At 32.8% G+C, this 20,728-nt stretch overlaps 1 protein-coding gene across 1 annotated transcript in view; it reads right to left on the bottom strand.

Moving 5' to 3' along the window:
- Positions 1 to 9,977: 9,977 nt before the first annotated feature.
- LOC127714593 (lipopolysaccharide-induced tumor necrosis factor-alpha factor homolog) overlaps positions 9,978 to 20,728 on the bottom strand; it is a 54,552-nt gene continuing 43,801 nt past the window's right edge. Inside the window, exons 2-3 of the mRNA XM_052220670.1 lie at positions 12,532 to 12,727; positions 9,978 to 11,668 (exon numbers count right to left, since the gene is read on the bottom strand). Coding sequence (XP_052076630.1) covers positions 11,557 to 11,668; positions 12,532 to 12,727 — 308 coding nt within the window. The 3' untranslated portion in view covers positions 9,978 to 11,556. The remainder of the gene's footprint in view (positions 11,669 to 12,531; positions 12,728 to 20,728) is intronic.

Here is a 20,728-nt window from a genome sequence, read left to right as displayed (position 1 = left end):
TCTAGGGTAGATATGTCCGGATCAGTTCTATGGTAGATCTGTTCAAATCTGTTCTAGGGTAGAACTGTCCAAAACTGACGTAAATAAGAGCGACTCTGTGAAGTAGGGGAGAACTGTCCAAAACTGACATGAAAAAGAGAAGCTCTGTGAAGTGATATAGAACAGAGTTCGTTAGCTTGATTAACCCTGCAAGTCATATCTTAGATAAATAGGATTAAATACTGAAAATAATAACAGTCTGGGATGCATGTTTCAGTCCTATTATTTTTCCGTGTTTTTAATTATTTTACACAAACTATTTGTATATATAATAACGTTTTTAAATAGTGAAGAAGTAAACTTAAAATATTTCCGTGATTATCATCCAAAATACTAGTTTTATTATTCTCTTTACAAAGACAATTATACAGATCGAGGAACACTTCCGGAATTTTTATTACAGATTAAAGTGGCAAGGCTTATTTTTTCCTCCTTACAGAAGTTCCTCTGGAAACTTTATAATAAACAATACTGTAACGTCTGTTCATGTTTGAACACATTATTCCGTCACGAAAAAATACTGTAATATTCCTCCCAGTGCAAATGATATTGAAGTATTTTTTTTCCATTTGGAACTAATGTTATAAAGGAACTTATATTTCATGACAATACAGTCATGGACTATATCATTTTTCTCGGGAGTGTTTTTATACCCCAGTTTAACTGAGACAATACAATCTTGTTGAATGATACATATATGGTGTAGTATCATAACGTAAATTTTGGCACGTGCTAATAGACCTTTTCAACAATTGTCGACACCTACAGTTGAGAACGACTACGACAGGTGAGATATGAAGGGTCGTCTCAAAAATGAAATTAAAAAAAGATATTTACTACAGATCACATATGATTATTTTGATTGCCAATGAGAACTATCCAACAAAACGTGTATAAAAGCATTTATTGTATACCGCACCTTATTTTGTTTATTAAGTATTTGCTTACCAAAATTAAACTTATTTGTGACTTGACTATGAAGACAAGAAGGACTTCATTGTTTCATTTCTGTTAGACGTCAAGTCGGGAAACGAAAAAAAAACAACAAACAAACAAAAAACAGACCTGTATTTTGTAGTAGATTGTTTAATTAATCATTGTTTTATGTCTGTCGACTAGGGCGGTACAAAGTAACACGATTTTACAATGTCTGTTCATCTTGGCATCGGATGCCTCAATGATACTAATGACTTTATATTTCTTTTTAATTCACAAATTTAATGTTCAACGTGAAATCGATATGAGCGACAATGCAATTTTAATTTCTTCTCTTTCTTTTTAAATTATTCGGCTTTCTGTGCCGTTGCTAGACCTGGTCCCCGGCAACCAGATGCCGTAACTGACCAGAGAGAGGGGAGGAAGCTGATGAATTGCCTCGCCCTAAAGAACTTCACGTGGTTATCAGCTGCAGTACAACAAATTCATAACAGAATAGATACCAAGATTTTGAAAGACCCTTCGTGTCTCTTCTGATTCAGTATCAGATTCAAATCGTTATATTTTGTTTCCGTTTTCTTGTTATTCTTATGACTTCCGCAGAAGGGAATAAAATCACACAGTGCAACATATAAAACAGACAATACTGGTACAATTGGATATAGACCTCCCCTATGTATGGTCAGAAATGAAATTTATAAACCACTATGCGCGGGAAAAAAGGATAAAAGAGTAGAAAAACCAAAGCTATGTCCTGAAAAGGGGCAGGGTGAGCAGTTTTCGCTTCTTGCGAAACACACGAAGGTCATTTTTCGGGAACATGCAGGGAAAGGAATCTACGACAAAAGCACACGTTATGTTGCCTTTCGGGACACGGGCAACCTATAACGGCCAATCAGTTAAAAAAACAGTGCAATGACAACAAGCTCTGTTGAGATATAAATATCATACGCATCACTGAAGACACAATACTTGTGAAAATGCGCATGTGGCGCGGACTTGAAAAAATGGTGCCGTAGCTGATTCCAATTGATTAAGGAAACACATCATCTTTAGCATGGTATCTTGAAGCGGAGTAGTCCTACGTTTCTAAATTATCGATATACCCATTTCCGTTTATCTTTACCTCAATAGGCGTTTACCCCTCCCACAATTGAATGTGTACAACAAGTGACGTGAAGTCCTGTTACAATATAAAAATCAGGAGATGTGATATGATTGCCAATGAGACAACTATCCACCAAAGTTGTAATGATGTGAATCTAAGCAATTATAGGCAACTGTAAGGCCTTCAACAATGAGAAAAACCCATACCGTATAGTCGGCTATAAAAGTATGAAACAATTCAATAGAGAAAACTAAAAGCCTAATCTATATCAAAACAATTTTAGAAATAACAAATATGACAGACACGAACCAACGACAACCACTGAGCTATAGGCTCCTGACATGGGACAAGCAAATAAAGAATGTGGCAGAGTTGAATATTTTTGTGAGCGCTCAATCCTCCCCTAACCTGGGACAATGGTGTAACAACACAACATGTTCCTCCTTCAAATTTGATAAATAGCATTACAAAAACGAATTTATCGCTATTGGAACAATCTGCGTTGACAGACACGCTTATTTAAAGGAACGACAATTTTTTTCCTTACAAAATATTCTGATCCCCAATGTGATTAGAAAAAAAATACTGTGGTCAACCAGATGAAAAAAAATATCCTGAATCCAGCATTTCCTCCTACCATATAGTGTTAAATTTTGAAAAAAAGTAATTTGATAGATAGCGTCTAAAACTAAATAAAAACATAACATCCCCCTTTAAAGTTAAATGGCTGATCCCTAAATACTCACATGAAATTTAACAAGAAACAAACTTAAAAAGGCAGATAACAATGTGAAGTAATTATAAACTATTTCCTTTATTTAGTTGAATAATTTCAACATAAAATGTTGTATAAATACATTATTAAGAAAAGAGAAAGGTATAATTCATATTTGTTTGGAATATGTTCTTTCGTCAAAATATTGCAAAATCGATAAATCGAAGTTGTAAACGTAAAATTTTTCATGAATATTTTTTTTAATTTTGAGACGACCCCTCCATTTTACCTGTAAACTGTAGGTGTCATTAGTCGGTGTCGAGAGTTGTTGAAAAGGTCTAATATTAACAGCAGTCCATGAAGCTACAAAAAAAAAGAAAACAATAATAATGATTATAAAATGAACAATACTAAATAATTAATCGAGAAAAGTAACAACGATATCCAATAAAAATATTGTTTAGAAAAATAATTTTAAAATCAAAAAATGAATGAATCAATCAAGATATCAAGATATCAAAAACTGTTTTAGGGATAGAACGTCCAAAACTGTTCTAGCATAGAACTGTCAGAACCTGTTCTATGTGTCTGAGTGTTCAAATAAAATATTGAAATAAAATCTTGTAAGAAATGTCCAAAAACTATAATAGTAGGTTAGAACTGTCCAATTCTGTTCTAGGTTCTACCTTTCTAGGCCAGACCCGCATCTGCTGGAAACTGTTCTAGGTTCTACCTTTCTAGGCCAGACCCGTATCTGATGGAAACTGTTCTAGGTTCTACCTTTCTAGGCCAGACCCGTATCTGCTGGAAACTGTTCTAGGTTCTACCTTTCTAGGCCAGACCCGTATCTGATGGAAACTGTTCTAGGTTCTACCTTTCTAGGCCAGACCCGTATCTGCTGGAAACTGTTCTAGGTTCTACCTTTCTAGGCCAGACCCGTATCTGATGGAAACTGTTCTAAAGTTATACATATTCTTGAGAACAGTGTTCCTGACAGATTTTTAGTGAGTTTAAAACTGATCCCAACGGTCCTTGTCTTTTAGCCAATTATGTGTCTAGACTCGAGGCGATTTTGAATTTTTTTTAAACGAAGACTGCGTGTTGCTCCGATGTTTTGTTGTGTATTAGGGCTGCAGTCTATTTTTATATACAAACACATTTCAAACTTTCAGAACTATGACATATTATTTTGCAAAATGAAAACAACAAAGTGGAATAATTCAGTTTCGTAATAATCAGATACGAGTATCCATGAAGATACGATACCTACTTATTTGTCATTAAGCCCTACTGGGATCGACTGCCACTTGGAAAAGAGCATCATCTATTTTTTGCAATAGTTTACCAACAGATCCCTCAAAGAGTTATTGTACAGATTATTGTGTACCTGCAGATACTGTGATACTTCTCAAACACGGGACGTTGTACATATTCAATGTCTCTATTCCAACAGGTATTGTGGTTATGTGTTTTCATATCCCTCTTTCTAAACAGACGTCATCTTCGTTTCCCTTTTTTTATCTGACAAAAGAAGTAAATTTGGTCACATTTCTCCTTACTCTTCCTTAACAGAAACACGTATCGAATAGGTAATATTATGATCAAGAAAAAAACCCGGTGAACATAACTATCAAACTTAATCAGTGCCTGAGAGTTCAGTATCAGTATATTTTAAGACATCCAAAAAATTGTTCGTAAACTTTCAGAGTAAAATTACAGGCTTTTTGCTTCTTCTTGAGAGACAATATATAGCCAACAGCTGTGGCTACATTAGCTATATATATATATATGTAGCATTCTGTAGGAGTGCGCAAATTTGGCCCTGTTTAATACCAAATCATGTGCCCTCTTTTATTTCCTTGTTCAAAGTGGTAGTAATCCTGTTGGTAGCCGGACTGTGTAGGTCCTTTATATTTTGTTTTTTACTTTTACGAATGATTGATAGACAAAGGGAAGGGAGGTGTGTTCGCACTTTAACTTGTTTATCCTTGTTTTACCTCACCACAATTTGTGCCTTAACCTAGGCAAGCTATCGGGACCACGTGTTGTTTTGTCTTATTTTGTACTTCCATTTTTTAGAGGAGTCGCGATGGGGTGATCTGTTGCACTGTCCAAAGTTTATGATGATTCCTGTAGTCTTTTGTATTGTTAGCTGAAAGCCGCAATTTCAACTAAATACTTGTCATCCTCAACCAAACCCATTCTATAGATTTAAAAAAAAATTAAACTTTATGTTTAGCTTCCAGCTACACAATATGGCTAATGCATAGATGTTTTACATGTCACACTCCAAACGTTGCCTAGTTTGCCCCCATTCCCCTTCTTTTTGAAATCCTGAATCCGCATCTGCTTTCTGTTTGACACATTTGTCACATATCTATTAATTATCTGTAATGATGACACGATGATCATAATATCTAAACTGATATTTGTTTTAAACAAAGACGTCAGAAAACGACATGGTCAGTTCTTATGGATATTGCAAAATGATACAAAAAAATCTCTTTTTTTACTTGTACTGAGAAAAACTGAAAAAAAAACTTTTTCAAATATCACACAATATAGTTTAAAAGTTGGTTGCCGCTTTCCGATTTCTTTAGTTGACAATCGTTATTGCACTACTTGTTACTGTAAAATCGTTATGTTAATTCATACTTTACTGTAGGTACCTCTGCATGGCTCATTAAACATTGCTAATTGTGGTTTTGTAAAAGATGTTTGTTGCATAACGTTAGATAAAAAACTAAATGGGTTCAGATAACAAGTAGTATGTAAACATTTCTATTTCGTATACCGATGGTGCGTGACAGTAAGATGTGTATTAAGTGTATTAATATTTTCTGTGAAGGTGAAAAAATGAATATAATTTTTCCAGCTGTATTTTGAGATATAACATTAAAATTAAAATCAAATCTTAAAGACGAATGGGTATTTACAAGACATGTGTACTTTGGAGCCCTTTGTGTGACGATGATTAATAAAAGTTTGTCGGATCAATCTGTGTGTTCAACATGTTCAAGCCTGACTCTGTAAGGAAAGGTTTCACACGATGATCTTCCAACACAAGTGACATGTTTTGCCTGACTTAATCAGCCCCTAATTTATCTAAAAGGAGGGAACTTTAAACACATACATATTTTTCTTAATAAATCTTGCTTTCTGTAGCTCCGATCATTCTTTGATACAAGAAAACTTGGTTTATTGTTGTTTTGGTTGTATTTATGTTTTTTTATATATTTATTATTAGCCATGCTGTAAATATTTTTGGGGTTTGTAAGTGATCTGTTTTAAGGCAACATATATTACTTTACATACCCTCTTTCTCAATGGCGGACCACATGTCTTGCCCGCCCAAACAAATTTGCAGAGCCTACCTAATTGTTTGTTCTTGCATCAAAATTTTAATATGCATGAAATATTTGCCACTGAACGTTAGCAAACGATAACAAATGAATTATCACTAAAAAATCCGATTAATGTAGGGACCAAACCGACCGTCATATTCACTTAATATGTATGTAACACACAATTGTAGCATGTGTCACTGTAATAATAAAAATATGAGTTTGTAATATTTCAAGTATGTTGTGCATAAGGGAGGTTACAATTAACGGCGTTCAAGATATAAATTATGTCATGGTTATCTCCCTTATACCAAAGATGTTGTATGTATACGTGTTATCTTGAAGTTATTTACTTTGCAGGCGTTTTCAAGTTGTCGAAAACAAGTATTTATCTTGTATTAATAGTCAAGCACTTTATTTGTCAAAGTCTAATTTTCTTAAGATAATTTGAACACCGAATATTGATAATTTTTTAAGGTCTATTTCTTAAGAACTTTCTAAATATTTTAATTTCCCAATAAAAAATTATACGTACATGACCATGATGACTGAGGAGAGACCATGACTTCACTCACAAAACTTTGTTTACATTTGTCTTAAACTTAAAAAAAAAATAATAGAAATCCTATGTATCCATATTGTCCAACACACAGCAAAATGTAAGGTTAAAGTCATGTTTATATAAATTCATGAAGATCTGTTACAGAAAATTTGTTCATTATACATAAGGGAGCTACCATTTGATTTTCATGGGCGGGGGGGGGGGGGGGGGGCTAGGATGAAATTTGAAGAAAAAAAAGGCAGGACAGGAGTTTTGAGTAAAAAAAAAGGCAAGATCAGCAACTTGAGGAAAAAAGGGAGGATGACAATTTATGTAAAACAAAGTCAAGATAAACTAATAAAAAAAAGGCATGGCCGAATAGAGTGAAAAATAAAAAAGCAGGACAGAGATTACAACTAATGAAAAATGCAGGACAACATTTTTCATCATATCCCCCCCCCCCGGTAGCTCCCTAACTCATGATTTTAATGATTAAAATCCAGCAACTCTGGAAAGACAAATCTGAAAATCTTCAAAATCAGATAGAAGTTGGTATTCCTGGAAGGATACTTTGTTTAGTGTTTCGTAAAAATCCATTACAATGAACCTTTAAGTTAGTTTTCATTACGGAGACGAGACACACATGACATTGTCATCTTTTTACAGTTTCAGTCCTATTTTCCTAACTGTCCAAAATCCAAAATAAGACTGTAGAATTTAAAATAATCGTGCAAAATTTTCCAATTTTAAACAAATAATGTAAAGATCTATTAAAGCTTGCAAACGTGGTTTATCCAAAGACGTGCTCAGATGAAACATGCATGAAAGGTCAACGATCACAACCATATAATCAGCATATACATAGATATAAGAAGTGGTATGAGTGCCAATGAGACAACTCTCCATCCAAGTCACAATTTGTAAAAGTAAACCATTATAGGTCAAAGTACGGTCTTCAACACGGAGCCTTGGCTCACAACGAACAGCAAGCTATAAATGGCCCCTAAAATGACTAGTGTAAAACCATTCAAACAGGAAAACCAACGGTCTAATCTATATAATAAACAGCTGCGCCATGAGCGCATGATACGCCCGTCGTCTTGTGTGTGAATTTTTATGCAATAAGCATAAATAGTTTCTGACATACGGCGTGACATGCGAAAACCCCCCTTTATTTTTTTACAAAAAACTCAATATCTATAAAATAAAATTTTGAATCAAAACCAAAAAGTATACAGATCTTTAGATTAATATAACTAAGAAGTGTGTAAAATTTTAAGCAATAATCATAAATCGTTTTTGAGATACGGCGCGACATGTGAAAACACCCCTTTTAAAAAAAAAATCAATATCTCAAAAATAAAATTTTGAATCAAAACCAAAAAGTATACAGATCTTTAGATTAATATAACTAAGAAGTGTGTAAAATTTTAAGCAATAATCATAAATCATTTTTGAGATATGGCGCGACATGTGAAAACCCCTCCCCCTTTTTTTACAAAATACTCAATAACTCAAAAATAAAATTTTGAATCAAAACCAAAAAGTATACAGATCTTAAGGTTAATATAACTAAGAAGTGTGTAAAGTTTTAAGCAATAATCATAAACTGTTTTTTAGATACGGCGCGACATGTGAAAAACCCCTCCCCCTTTTTAACAAAATACTCAATAACTCAAAAATAAAATTTTGAATCATCACCAAAAAGTATACAGATCTTAAGATTAATATAACTAAGAAGTGTGTAAAGTTTTAAGCAATAATCATAAATTGTTTTTGAGATACGGCGCGACATGTGAAAAAAAACCGTGACACACCTGTTTTAGTTACTAAGTCCCGTAACTCAAAAAGTTTTAATCTTATTTTCACCAAAAAGTATACAGATCGTTTGACCATCATAAGAAACAACTATGTTAAGTTTCATGAAATTTGGATAAGTCATTCTCAAGTTACGGTGCGACATGTTTACGCCGGACAGACAGACGGACAGACAGACGGACAGACGGAAAGACAGACGGACAGACAGACGGACGGACGCCGGACATTTGTATAACATAATACGTCCCGTCAAAAATTTGACGGGCGTATAAAAAACGAGAAATATGTCCGTTACTGACAAAAAGATCTGTCTTAGTATGCACATTAGTCTTTTTTTTTATTTCGAGATGTGCTGAAATGAAAAAAAAATAGAAAGGTTTACAATATTCTCTCGTTGACAAGTTTATAAATATAAATGTTAAGATCATTTAAGAAACTTGGGGCATCAGGAAAAAGAAATTGATAGCAGATCTGGAATAGTCCCTCTTTTTTTCCCCTTTATTTTCTAGATTTAGGGCAAGTAAGAGCTATACATGATGTTTATCACAGTATGTTGGCCTCTAGATGTCTATGGAATTGTTTAGTGGTGTTGTGTTGGTGCCTCATTGACGTTTAACCCAAACCTTGTTTAATCACAAAGTTAAATGTTTTCATCAACACTAATTAATTATACCAGTATACTAGTATACAGATTGGAAGATTCTATCATCTATCTTTTCATCATTCTGCAGTGTTCTATTTCTTTTTTTTTATGCTACCGTGTATTATTGTTCATACTACTATGGTTTTCCTATTACAAAATTCTTTTAGTATCTGTATTTGCCTTTTGTCTGTGTTTGTTATGTTTATGTTTTACTGACGTCTTAACGTCAGGCAACTTATTACAGCTTTTATTAGGGTTCTTTGATTGCACTTGCAGTGCCAGAAAATGACAAATCTTTATCTACATATATGTTGGCATTGCACACGGTCATGCATCTTGGACTGCATACTATGACGTTTTTACACTAAATCCTGTGGTTCAACGGTAAACTAACTGATACTTTAGTCTGGGAGAACATGATTTATTTATTAGGTGTTATTGGCTTTGAACTAGCTTTATCCCGGACACATTCTGTATATGCCTTTCTCAAGTCAGGAGCCTGTAATTCAGTCATTGTTGTTGGAAGTTGTCAGTCATATTTGTTTTCTTTTATTGTTTTGTCATAAATCAGGCCGTTGTCTTTTTCGATTAAATTGTTTCACATTTTGTCATGTGTGGCCTTTTAAAGCAGGCTATGGGTTATGGGTTTTTCTTATTGTTGAAGGCCATACGGTGACCTACATTTTCTCGAATCAACGTCATCTTGGCTCTGGTGGATAGTTGCCTCATTTGGCAATCATAGATTCATACTACATCCTTATTTTATATTTAAAAAAAATACTGTGCAGTCCCCAAATTAATGAAAGGACTTTTGTTTAAATAAAAATACTGAGAAGATGATAAAATACTTTATATAATCACAATGTATGATATTAACAGTAAAAACAATAAAACTAATCAGGTAACTTACACAATAATAAAAATGATGAAAGATAATAAAAACATGGATGTAAAAAAAAACTAAATTACTACAGTATCAAGGCACTTACTATATTTCAACATCAAGCCATTTTTATTCAAAAATAAAATTCTAAATCTTTTAAGAAAGTAGTTTATCCTTATAAAGTCTGTAACCATATTTCAATAATTTAATTTTGGATGTAACGCGTCTTCTGATTGGTTGACAGTGTTTTGTCTATCAGCTCATAGACATAATTTTGTCATATTACCTTGACGTCATGAACGTTTTTTAATGATTTACCCCGGCTTAAAACGGAATTTTGTATTAAATTATAAGGAATGACTAATATTTTTCTGCCTATTCAAAATAACATAAAAATGTGGTGCACCCTTTAAAATAACCCGCCACACGGGTTATTCAGTGTGCACCACATTTTTTATGTTATTTCTTCATAGACAAAAAAAATATTACAGTCATTCCCTAACTAACATATTTTAATGTTGTTTTAAAACAATTTATTTTTTATTATCTTCAGTTTTTATATATATTTATCCATTCTTTTTTTTTAAATCTTTCATTTTCACTTTGTTTAACATAGAAATGAATGTTTTAATAAAGAATTCGAAATATGATACATTTTTTAACAAAATTTATGCTATAGGTCGCCAGACAAGCAGATGAAAAATTGTATTTTAGCATTTGATCAAATAAGGGCTTATTCTATAATATACATTTTGTTCCTCGACTTAAATCTAAAGTGAACTAGCTTGATTTTATCAAACTTTAAAGGTTTGCCATAAAAGTCAATAAAATTCTGCCAAAAAAGCAACTCTCTTATCGGGTTCGGTAATTTTACATTGCTGTGTACACCAACAGAAACTGCATTTTTTTGTTATAATAATTTAGGGATTTCCACATATAATAATTTGAGAGAAAACGAATCAAAAGCGACTTTGAGATTACAATGGACAATGATCTATATTATGTTTGTTACATTTAATTGCACATTACTTATAAGGCATATATACATTAACAACAAAAGTTACACATAAGGCATTCTTTATCTTATGACCTTACAAAACTTTCCTCTTTTTTTGCTTGAGTAATGTTGACTGTCGAGGATTTTTTTTTTGGCTCATAAACCAAAGCATGAAATTTTCACAAACTGATAAAATGAATAACTTTGATCAAAGAATATTAGGGTTTGATAACTTTCAAAGTTAAAATATTTCATCAAGTTTATATTCCCCAAAGTTATAATTCCTAAAGGCCTACTTGTAGTAGTTCTATAATTGTATGTTTATCCCTAACAACAATTTTTTTGTTTTCATCATATGTTTAAACTAAAACAATTAATGATTATGTTTAAAAACTAACATTAAATATAAAACATTATTAATTAAACACATTTTTAAAAACGTTTTTGATATTTTCACAATATTAACTTTTTTGAAACTCTAAAACATTTAAAATAGTAAGTCTGGTATTCAGCCACTTCCTTTCTATTGCCTTTATGACAATCTGTTATATTTGCCCACCATTTGTTTACAGTTTGGGCAAGTATGAACAACATCTTTACAGGCGTCAACACAGAATGGAATCAGGCAACATCCCAGCCATCCTCTGTAATGATAAAATATACGTTTAAAAGGAAGATGCACACATATTTAGTGATATACAAGGGCCCTTAATTGAAACAATACATATTCTTATTCGTATACAAAACTATTTACTACATTTTATGATTCCTATATTTTCAAGAAGAAATTGTTTACAAAATTCACTGTTTTTCTCAATAATAAACCAAAAGTGTAAAAGGTATGGTCAAAGAAACAAATAAATCTACACTTATTACAAGTATCAAAGTCATTATATTATTATATATAATTTAAGAATTTCTGGATTAGGTTTATTAAATGTAGAATAATAGGCAAGTATAAAGAAAATAGAAATATGGGGCGCTAAAATATAAAGAGAATAGAGTAAAATGGACAACATTGAACAAATAATCATAAGAAAAATATGGTAAAAATATTACAGAATACAGAAGAAATAAAGACATACCCTTATATCCGACTTCAAGTTAGCTATTTCTATACTTGAAGTATTTTGCAGTAAAAACAATGTAATTAAGTAACTAATTTGCTATTGCATAAAGCTAATATGTCTCTGTAGCGATATGAACTAATCACATTCTGCTATATGAACTAATCACATTCTGCTATATGAACTAATCACATTCTACGATATGAACTAATCACATTCTGCTATATGAACTAATCACAGGCACATTCTGGGATATGAACTAATCACATTCTACGATATGAATTAATCACATTCTGCTATATGAACTAATCACATTCTGCGATATGAACTAATCACATTCTGCTATATGACATAATCACATACTATAACAATTATTCGAATTGTCCCAGACATTTGCGCCGGATACAACACGATTTCGTCATGAAATGACAATAACTTACCCAAATAGACATATAATGCCGACCGCCATCCAGGTTAACATTCCTGTTTCATAATGTGTTGCTGTCATGATGTCCGCTTGACAAGATTGACAATTTAGTCTCACTGGTACCTCACGGAATGTCTGACGAAGCAACACATGCTGTGGTTGTTGTATTACAACGGTGGCTGCGGTCTGTTGGCCGACAGGTGCATATGCTAAAACAATAAACGAGATTATTATAGTTTACGAATTCATCAGTTTTTCCGTTTTCACCAAAAGCTCCAGCTTGAAGATTAAAGGGTAGAATTTTTACATTTTTTTATTACGGAAAAGATTTGAAGTATATTCATGGAATCAGGTATATTAGTGTTTAGTCCAACAGTATGATAGTCATGGTTTCATGCAAGTGGTTAAAACTATACAAAAAAACATGCATTTAAAGTATGCCCTACTTCGGCTATGGTAATGGTCAATTTCTAGTCCGAGTTTGCTCTGACGTCCGACGATCCGTTTGGACAGCCAGTACTAATCATTAAAACAGGCCATTGTTTTTATAAGAAGACTAAATTTTCAAACTGTCTTCAGTTTTCCTTTGTACTATTTTGTTGAAACAACCAAATGACTGCAAAACAAAGGAACATCATTCCCATGAAACCATGAAGCATGTATGTGGCAAAACAAGAGGCAATGCAGTGGCGGATCCAGAGGGGGGCGTAGAGGGCGTACGCCCCCCCCCCCCCCTTTGCTTGCACTTTTTTTTTTTTTTTGTAAAATGATTAATCAGACTAGACTTCGTGAACTTTGCCATTTCCCGTGTATTTGATTTTTATGCGACAATTCTTTACTTAAAAAGATATTTTTCGCTCGTATTTACTATATATTATTGATTATGTCAAAGTCATGTGATTCTCTACGGTAGCGTTGACCAGTTCGTCGAAAAAAACGTCACTCAGTCATTTTGAAATTCAAATTACAGTAACACATCACTACAAACCAGTAAAAGTCTGAAATGGCCTATATCTGTACTCGACTGTACTGATTTTTACTCGACCAGTCTGAATTGGTCTGAATTTTACTCGACATTACTCGACCCTAGTCTTAACCATACTCAACCGTACTGATTTGTACTTGACCCTTATCTTTGCCATTGAAAATATTTTGAACTATTACTGGACCAGTCTGAAACAGTCTTAACCCATTCTCGACCTGTACTCGACCAATTTTTTCAGTCTAAACCATACTCGACCAAAGGTCTGAACAATACTCGACCAGTCTGAACCATACTTGACCAAAAAACCTATACTTTTTTTTATTTAGCTGTTAAAATTAATTTCTTTTTTTCTGACATGACAACAGCCACAATAAAATAAAGATATATATAAAAACATATTTTTACATCCTTACATGATTCTCAGATTTATCAAATAGAGATAGTTAAATTAAATTATCTTATATAATAATTTAATTATATTAATTTTAAAGTTTTAGAGTTTTGTTAAAAAAAAGATTTTCTTTTAACTAAAAACCACACCTTTACTGAGGGCAATAAAACCTTATTAAGGTGCTTCTTGTTTGGCATGTGTTTTTTTTTTTTTTTAAACTTAATTTTCCTAAATTCTTAAAGAAAATCTATATAGGTTTCATGGTTACATACAATAGTTATATAATTATCATTTTAATGAGGTAACAACAGACAAAAAAATCACTGAAATTGTTTAACCTTATATTAGAAATATATCTATTCTTGTTATAATTTGGGATATATTATATATAATATATATCAAAAAGGGATAAAAAAAATTAAAGAAATAGATTAAATTTTTCTTCTGATTAGTGGTAAAGTATAAAGTAATACCTCCTGCTTAGGGCAAACTCATTAAATAGATCACACCTGGTCAGAGAGTATTAATTTCTTATTAACATTTATTAAAAATTGAAACATCCTGTGAATCTTAAATCGCAAGGCCTTTTGAATTCACTAAATAAGTAATACACGAGTTTAAGAAAAAAGGGGCTTTCTTTTTACCTGTAAAACACACATGTACTGAGGTAAATAAACCTTATTGAAGTGCTTCTTGTATGCCATGTCTTTAATTTTGACAAAAGTTATTTAAATTTAATTGAAATAAATTTTTTCTGCAACTTTGGAACACATTTCTTTTTTTAAATGGTTATCAAGGATTGCTATGGAAGTTCTATTATCATGATTATATTAAATTCTTGGTTTTACAAAACAAAGGTGTGATTTTTAAAATTTATTAAGTTGCTTTATATACTATTTTAAATATATTTTAATAAAAAAAATGTTCACTGTATTATTAACTAAACTCAACTGACACCATAAATCTATACAAGGCTTAAGTAAATGGTGAAAATTGTCCAGTAACCATAAAATATATCTGAAACATTCAAAAAAATTTGAATAACATTGAAAATATTAGTCACAATTCAGTTTTGAGATTATCTGATCAGCTTGTTTTATTTTATTTTAAAGGTGATATATATATGTAAGTGTTGATAAATATGGTGTTGAATTTATATTATGTTTATTGTGAAATTTTGGTTTCAATGCCATATTGAATACATTTTAAATTTCAAATTGTTGTTCAAATTTCTAGCCAGGGGAAATAGCTGTTAAAAACAGTTACTAAATTGATGACATACAATAGATAGATACAAAAATCAGGTCTAGGTTGGTTAAGACTTAGTCGAGTATGGTTCAGACTAGGTCGAGTATGGTTCAGGCTAGGTCGAGTATGGTTCAGACTAGGTCGAGCATGGTTCAGACTAGGTCGAGCATGGTTCAGATGAAAATAAAATGGTTAAGTACTGGTCGAGTAAAGGTCGAGTACGAGCTCAGACTGTTAAGTATGGTTCAGACTACAGTCGAGTATTATCAAGTAAATTTCAGACCAATTCAGACTGGTCGAGTAAAAATCAGTACAGTCGAGTACAAATATAGGCCATTTCAGACTTTCCTGGTTTGTAGTGCATTGCTTAGGTTGAGGATGACAAGCATGACGCCTTCAAAGCGACAAAGTATTGAGCAAGAACGTATTGACTTCTATTTCACAATTCCACCCAACAGAAAGTAATACTCTATTACACTCTCATGAAAAAAAAGTTCCACAGCAATATTATTTACCTACGAAAACATGTTTAACCCCACACGCCCCAGCCCATTAATAACATTGCTGAATAGTGATCCCCAGTCAGTAAGCTCTAGATATAGATTTAAAGTCTAAGGTACGGACCATTTGATCTGAGGGGGCAGTCTGAGATTTTTAAGAGAAAAAATTCTGACCCTGATTTTTGCCTTAAACAAAAATTCTGGCCGTATCTGGATTGAAAACAATAATCTTGTCCACTTTTTTACTATTAGAAAAAAATATTTTCAACAGAATTATTTAGCATTAAATGAACATGATGAATAAAAAACGGGCGTATTTATTTTGGGGGGGGGGTTGTATGTGAATCCCATATCTGACCGGAATGTCTGTTTCGCCGAACTGATATACTGAATACTTTTTTCAAAGCACGACTGCAACCTGCCTGCTGGGTGTGGCCTATTGTCTCCATGTGTCGACTGTCATTCACAACTTCATTGTCATTTCCGACTAATTCGTAGCCTTTGGTTGATTTGGAACCCCTCACTTCCCTTGTTGGGTAAAACATTTCAACCAAACATTTGGATGAAAATTGCTTGTTTGTCTTTCTTCGTGTCGGTCGTATTGTAAATTTCATTGAATAGCCGTATATCTTGTTTACAACAAGAAATCTGTGAGGTTATGCTAACTAACCATACAACAAACGAGAATTTTCCATGTCCATTTTTTACTGACAAATCCCACATCAAATATATTAATTAGTACATAGCTTTGAATCCATCCAATCATTTCATAATAGACAATTGATGAAGAGAATACGGCACCAAAAATGTCCAACCCCTACACTTTAACTATATATAAAATGCATTTTACACTTATTTTATGTTTTTTTAGCCAAAAAAAGGTCAAAAAAAAATGTTCGCCTCGCTCCGCTCGCCGATCTTTAATACTACGCCCCCCCTTTCCAAAATCCTGGATCCGCCCCTGCAATGTCAGAGCCGTTTAAACATATTCGTAGAGGCATATGGGCAACCACTCTCCACTTTTCAACCACAATTTGGATCTATTATATATAGTCCAGGTTACAATAACAATAAAATCATTTTTTTTTTTAAAGTTGTACTTTATTGGATTAATGCATATTGTTCTAATCTTAATATTCCATTGTTATATTCATTCAGTTATTCGCTTTTGATATATAGAACAAGAGTGCACACACTGAAATGTCTCGCCTTCTTTACTAACCATTGATTTTAATATGTTGATAGTCCTATATATAAAGCTTTACTACAAGTATCACATAAACTCAACATGATCCAAGAAAATGAGGTCAAGGTCAGATAAAACAAACGAGAAATACATGTACACCTTACAATCATTCAATACACCAAATATAGTTAACCTATTGCTTATAGTTTCTAAATAACAGACTTAACCAAGAAAACTAAACATTCATTTGACCAATGAACCATGAAAATGAGGTCAAGGTCATGTCGAGCATGCCAGACAGACATGTACACCTTACAATCAATCTATGCATAAAATATAGTTGATCTATTGCTTATAGTATTTAAGAAACAAACGTACCCATGAAAACTTAACATTGACCAATGAACCATGAAAATGAGGTCAAGGTCAGATGACACCTGCCAGTTGGACATGTACACCTTTCAATCATTCTATACACCAAATATAGTAGACTTATTGCTTATAGTATCTGATATATGGATTTGAACTCGAAAACTTAACCTTGTTCACTGATCTATGAAATGAGGTCGAGGTCAAATGAAAACTGTCTGACGGGTATAAGGACCTTGCAAGGTACGCACATACTAAATATATTTATCCTATTACTCATAATAAGAAAGAAATTAACATTACAAAAAATCATAACTTTTTTTCAAGTAGTCACTGAACCATGAAAATGAGATCAAGGACAGTGGACATATGCCAGACGGAAACTTCATAACATAAGGCATCTTTATACAAAGTATGAAGCATCCAGGTCTTCCACCTTCTAAAATATAAAGCTTTTAAGAAGTTAGCTAACGCAGAAGTCATCAGCTCGACAAAAAGCAGCAAATCAACCTTTAAAACGTATATTCCGTCAATTATGCAAAGGATAACAGTCTGAAGCCCGCCTCCTGGTGTGGGATTTTCTCGGTGTGTTGAAGACCCATTGGTGGCCTAGGGCTGTTTTCTCCTCTTTGGTCGGGTTGTTGTCTCTTTGACACATTCCCCGTTTCCATTCTCAATTTTATTACTCAAAAGCTCGAGTAAACTTTGGAAATTGACAATGAGAATACTGTTTCAAAATTAAAATAAAATGCTTCGCTGGGCGCAGCTTGATACGACCGCAGAGGTCGAACCCTGAACAGTTGGGGCAAGTATGGACACAACATTCAAGCTTGATACAGCTCTGAATTTAGATTGTGATTAAATATTTGACACAGCATAGGTTTCTGACACAGAAAGAATGTGGTCTTAGAACTTCAATTTTTTTAATTTACCTATTATGGTCCAATGTCCAAAATCAAAATACATGGTTAGATTCAGCATATCAAAGAACCCCATATATTCAATTTTTGTTGAAATCAAACAAAGTTTAATTTTGGACCCCAACTTGGACAAACTTGAAAACTGGTCCCATAATCAAAAATCTAAACATGTGTTAGATTCAGCATATCAAAGTACCCGAAGAATTCAATTTTTGTTAAAATCAAACTAAGTTTAATTTTGGACCCTTTGGACCTTAATGTAGACAAATTTAAAAAACGGGACCCTAAATTAAAAATCTAAAAACACAGTTAGATTTGGCATATCAAAGAACCCCAATAATTCAATTTTTGATGAAATCAAACAAAGTTTAATTTTGGACCCTTTTGACCTCAATATGAACCAATCTGATAGCGGGCCCACAAATAAAAAATCTAAATACATGGTAAGATTCAGCATATCAAAGAACCCCATATATTCAATTTTTGTTGAAATCAAACAAAGTTTAATTTTGGACCCCAATTTGGACCATCTTGAAAACTGGGCCAAAAATCTAAAATCTAAATACATGTTTAGATTCAGCATATCAAAGAACCCCATCTATTCAATTTTTGTTGAAATCAAACAAAAGTTTAATTTTGGACCCCAACTTGGACCAACTTGAAAACTGGTCCCATAATCAAAAATCTAAACACATGTTTAGATTCAGCATATCAAAGAACCCCAAAAATTCAATTTTTGTTAAAATCAAACTAAGTTTAATTTTGGACCCTTTGGACCTTAATGTAGAGCAATTTAAAAAACAGGACCCAAAATTAAAAATCTAAATACACGGTTAGATTTGGCATATCAAAGAACCCCAATAATTCAATTTTTGATGAAATCAAACAAAGTTTAATTTTGGACCCTTTTGACCTCAATATGAACCAATTTGATAGCGGGCCCACAAATAAAAAATCTAAATACATGGTAAGATTCAGCATATCAAAGAACCCCATATATTCAATTTTTGTTGAAATCAAACAAAGTTTAATTTTGGACCCCAATTTGGACCAACTTGAAAACTGGGCCAAAAATCTAAAATCTAAATACATGTTTAGATTCAGCATATCAAAGAACCCCATATATTCAATTTTTGTTGAAATCAAACAAAGTTTAATTTTGGACCCCAACTTGGACCAACTTGAAAACTGGGCCCATAATCAAAAATCTAAACACATGTTTAGATTCAGCATATCAAAGAACCCTAAGAATTCAATTTTTGTTAAAATCAAACTAAGTTTAATTTTGGACCCTTTAGACCTTAATGTAGACAAATTTAAAAAACGGGACCCAAAATTAAAAATCTAAATACACGGTTAGATTCGGCATATCAAAGAACCCCAATAATTCAATTTTTGATGAAATCAAACAAAGTTTAATTTTGGACCCTTTGGACCTCAATGTGGACCAATTTAAAAACGGGGCCCAAAATCCAAAAACTTAATACACGGTTAGATTCAGCATATTAAAGAACCCCAAGAATTCAAGAATAAAACCCCATTGAAATTGATCAAGAAATAAGCAATTTATACGAAGTATCTTCTTTTGCACAATACTGTGCAATTGAATATTTCTTGCTATTGCGCAATACTGTACAATTGACAATTTCTTGCTATTGCGCAGTATTGTGCTATTGGATATTTCTTGCTATTGCGCAATACTGTTAAATTGAAGATTTCTTGCTATTGCGCAATACTGTGCAATTGAAGATTTCTTGCTATTGTGCAATACTGTGCAATTGAAAATTTCTTGCTATTTCACAATACTTATTATATAATAATTTACACATCCTGTTTGGTGTGTATCTCCTACCATATCATTATTATTTGCTTTTAAATATAAATCAGAAATAACCAACTTAAAATGGAAAATTTTAAAAGAAAAAAAAAAGGAAAAAAAGAAAAAAAAAAAAAAAAAAAATCCCCCCCCCCCCAAATTTTTTGAACCCCCTTATGATTCATCACCCCCAAACTCAATCCCAGCCTTCCCTTTGTGGTATGGTACCTTGCAGTACAATTTCAGAGAGATCCATACACTTGAACACAAGTTATTGTCTGTAAACTAGAAAAATGCTTATTTTTGGCCCCTTTTTGGCCCCCAATTCCTAAACGTTTCGGGCAATTACCCCCAAACTCAATTCCAGCTTTCCCTTTGTGATATGGAACCTTGTAGTACAATTTCAGAAATATCCAAACACTTACACACAAGTTATTGTCATGAAACTAGAAAAATGCTTGTTTTTTGCCCCTTTTTTGGCCCCTAATTCCTAAAATTTTGAGGCAATTACCCCCAAAATCAATTACAGCCTTCCCTTTGTGATATGGAACCTTGTGGTACAATGTCAGAGAGATCCATACACTTACACACAAGTTATTGTCTGAAAGTTACAAAAATGCTTATTTTTGGCCCCTTTTTGGCCCCTAATTCCTTAACCTTTGGTACCATAACCCCCAAAATCAATCCCAACCTTCCTTTTGTGGTATTGAACCTTATGGTGAAATTTCATGGAGATCCATTCACTTAAACTAAAGTTAGAGTGCGAAAACCAATGTGTCTTCGGACGACGCCGGA

This window comes from Mytilus californianus, unplaced genomic scaffold (genome assembly GCF_021869535.1).
Source record: "Mytilus californianus isolate M0D057914Y unplaced genomic scaffold, xbMytCali1.0.p SCAF_9, whole genome shotgun sequence".
Classification (NCBI taxonomy): domain Eukaryota; kingdom Metazoa; phylum Mollusca; class Bivalvia; order Mytilida; family Mytilidae; genus Mytilus; species Mytilus californianus.
Note: the sequence above shows the minus strand (reverse complement) of the source record. Positions and strands in the feature narration are given on the sequence as shown.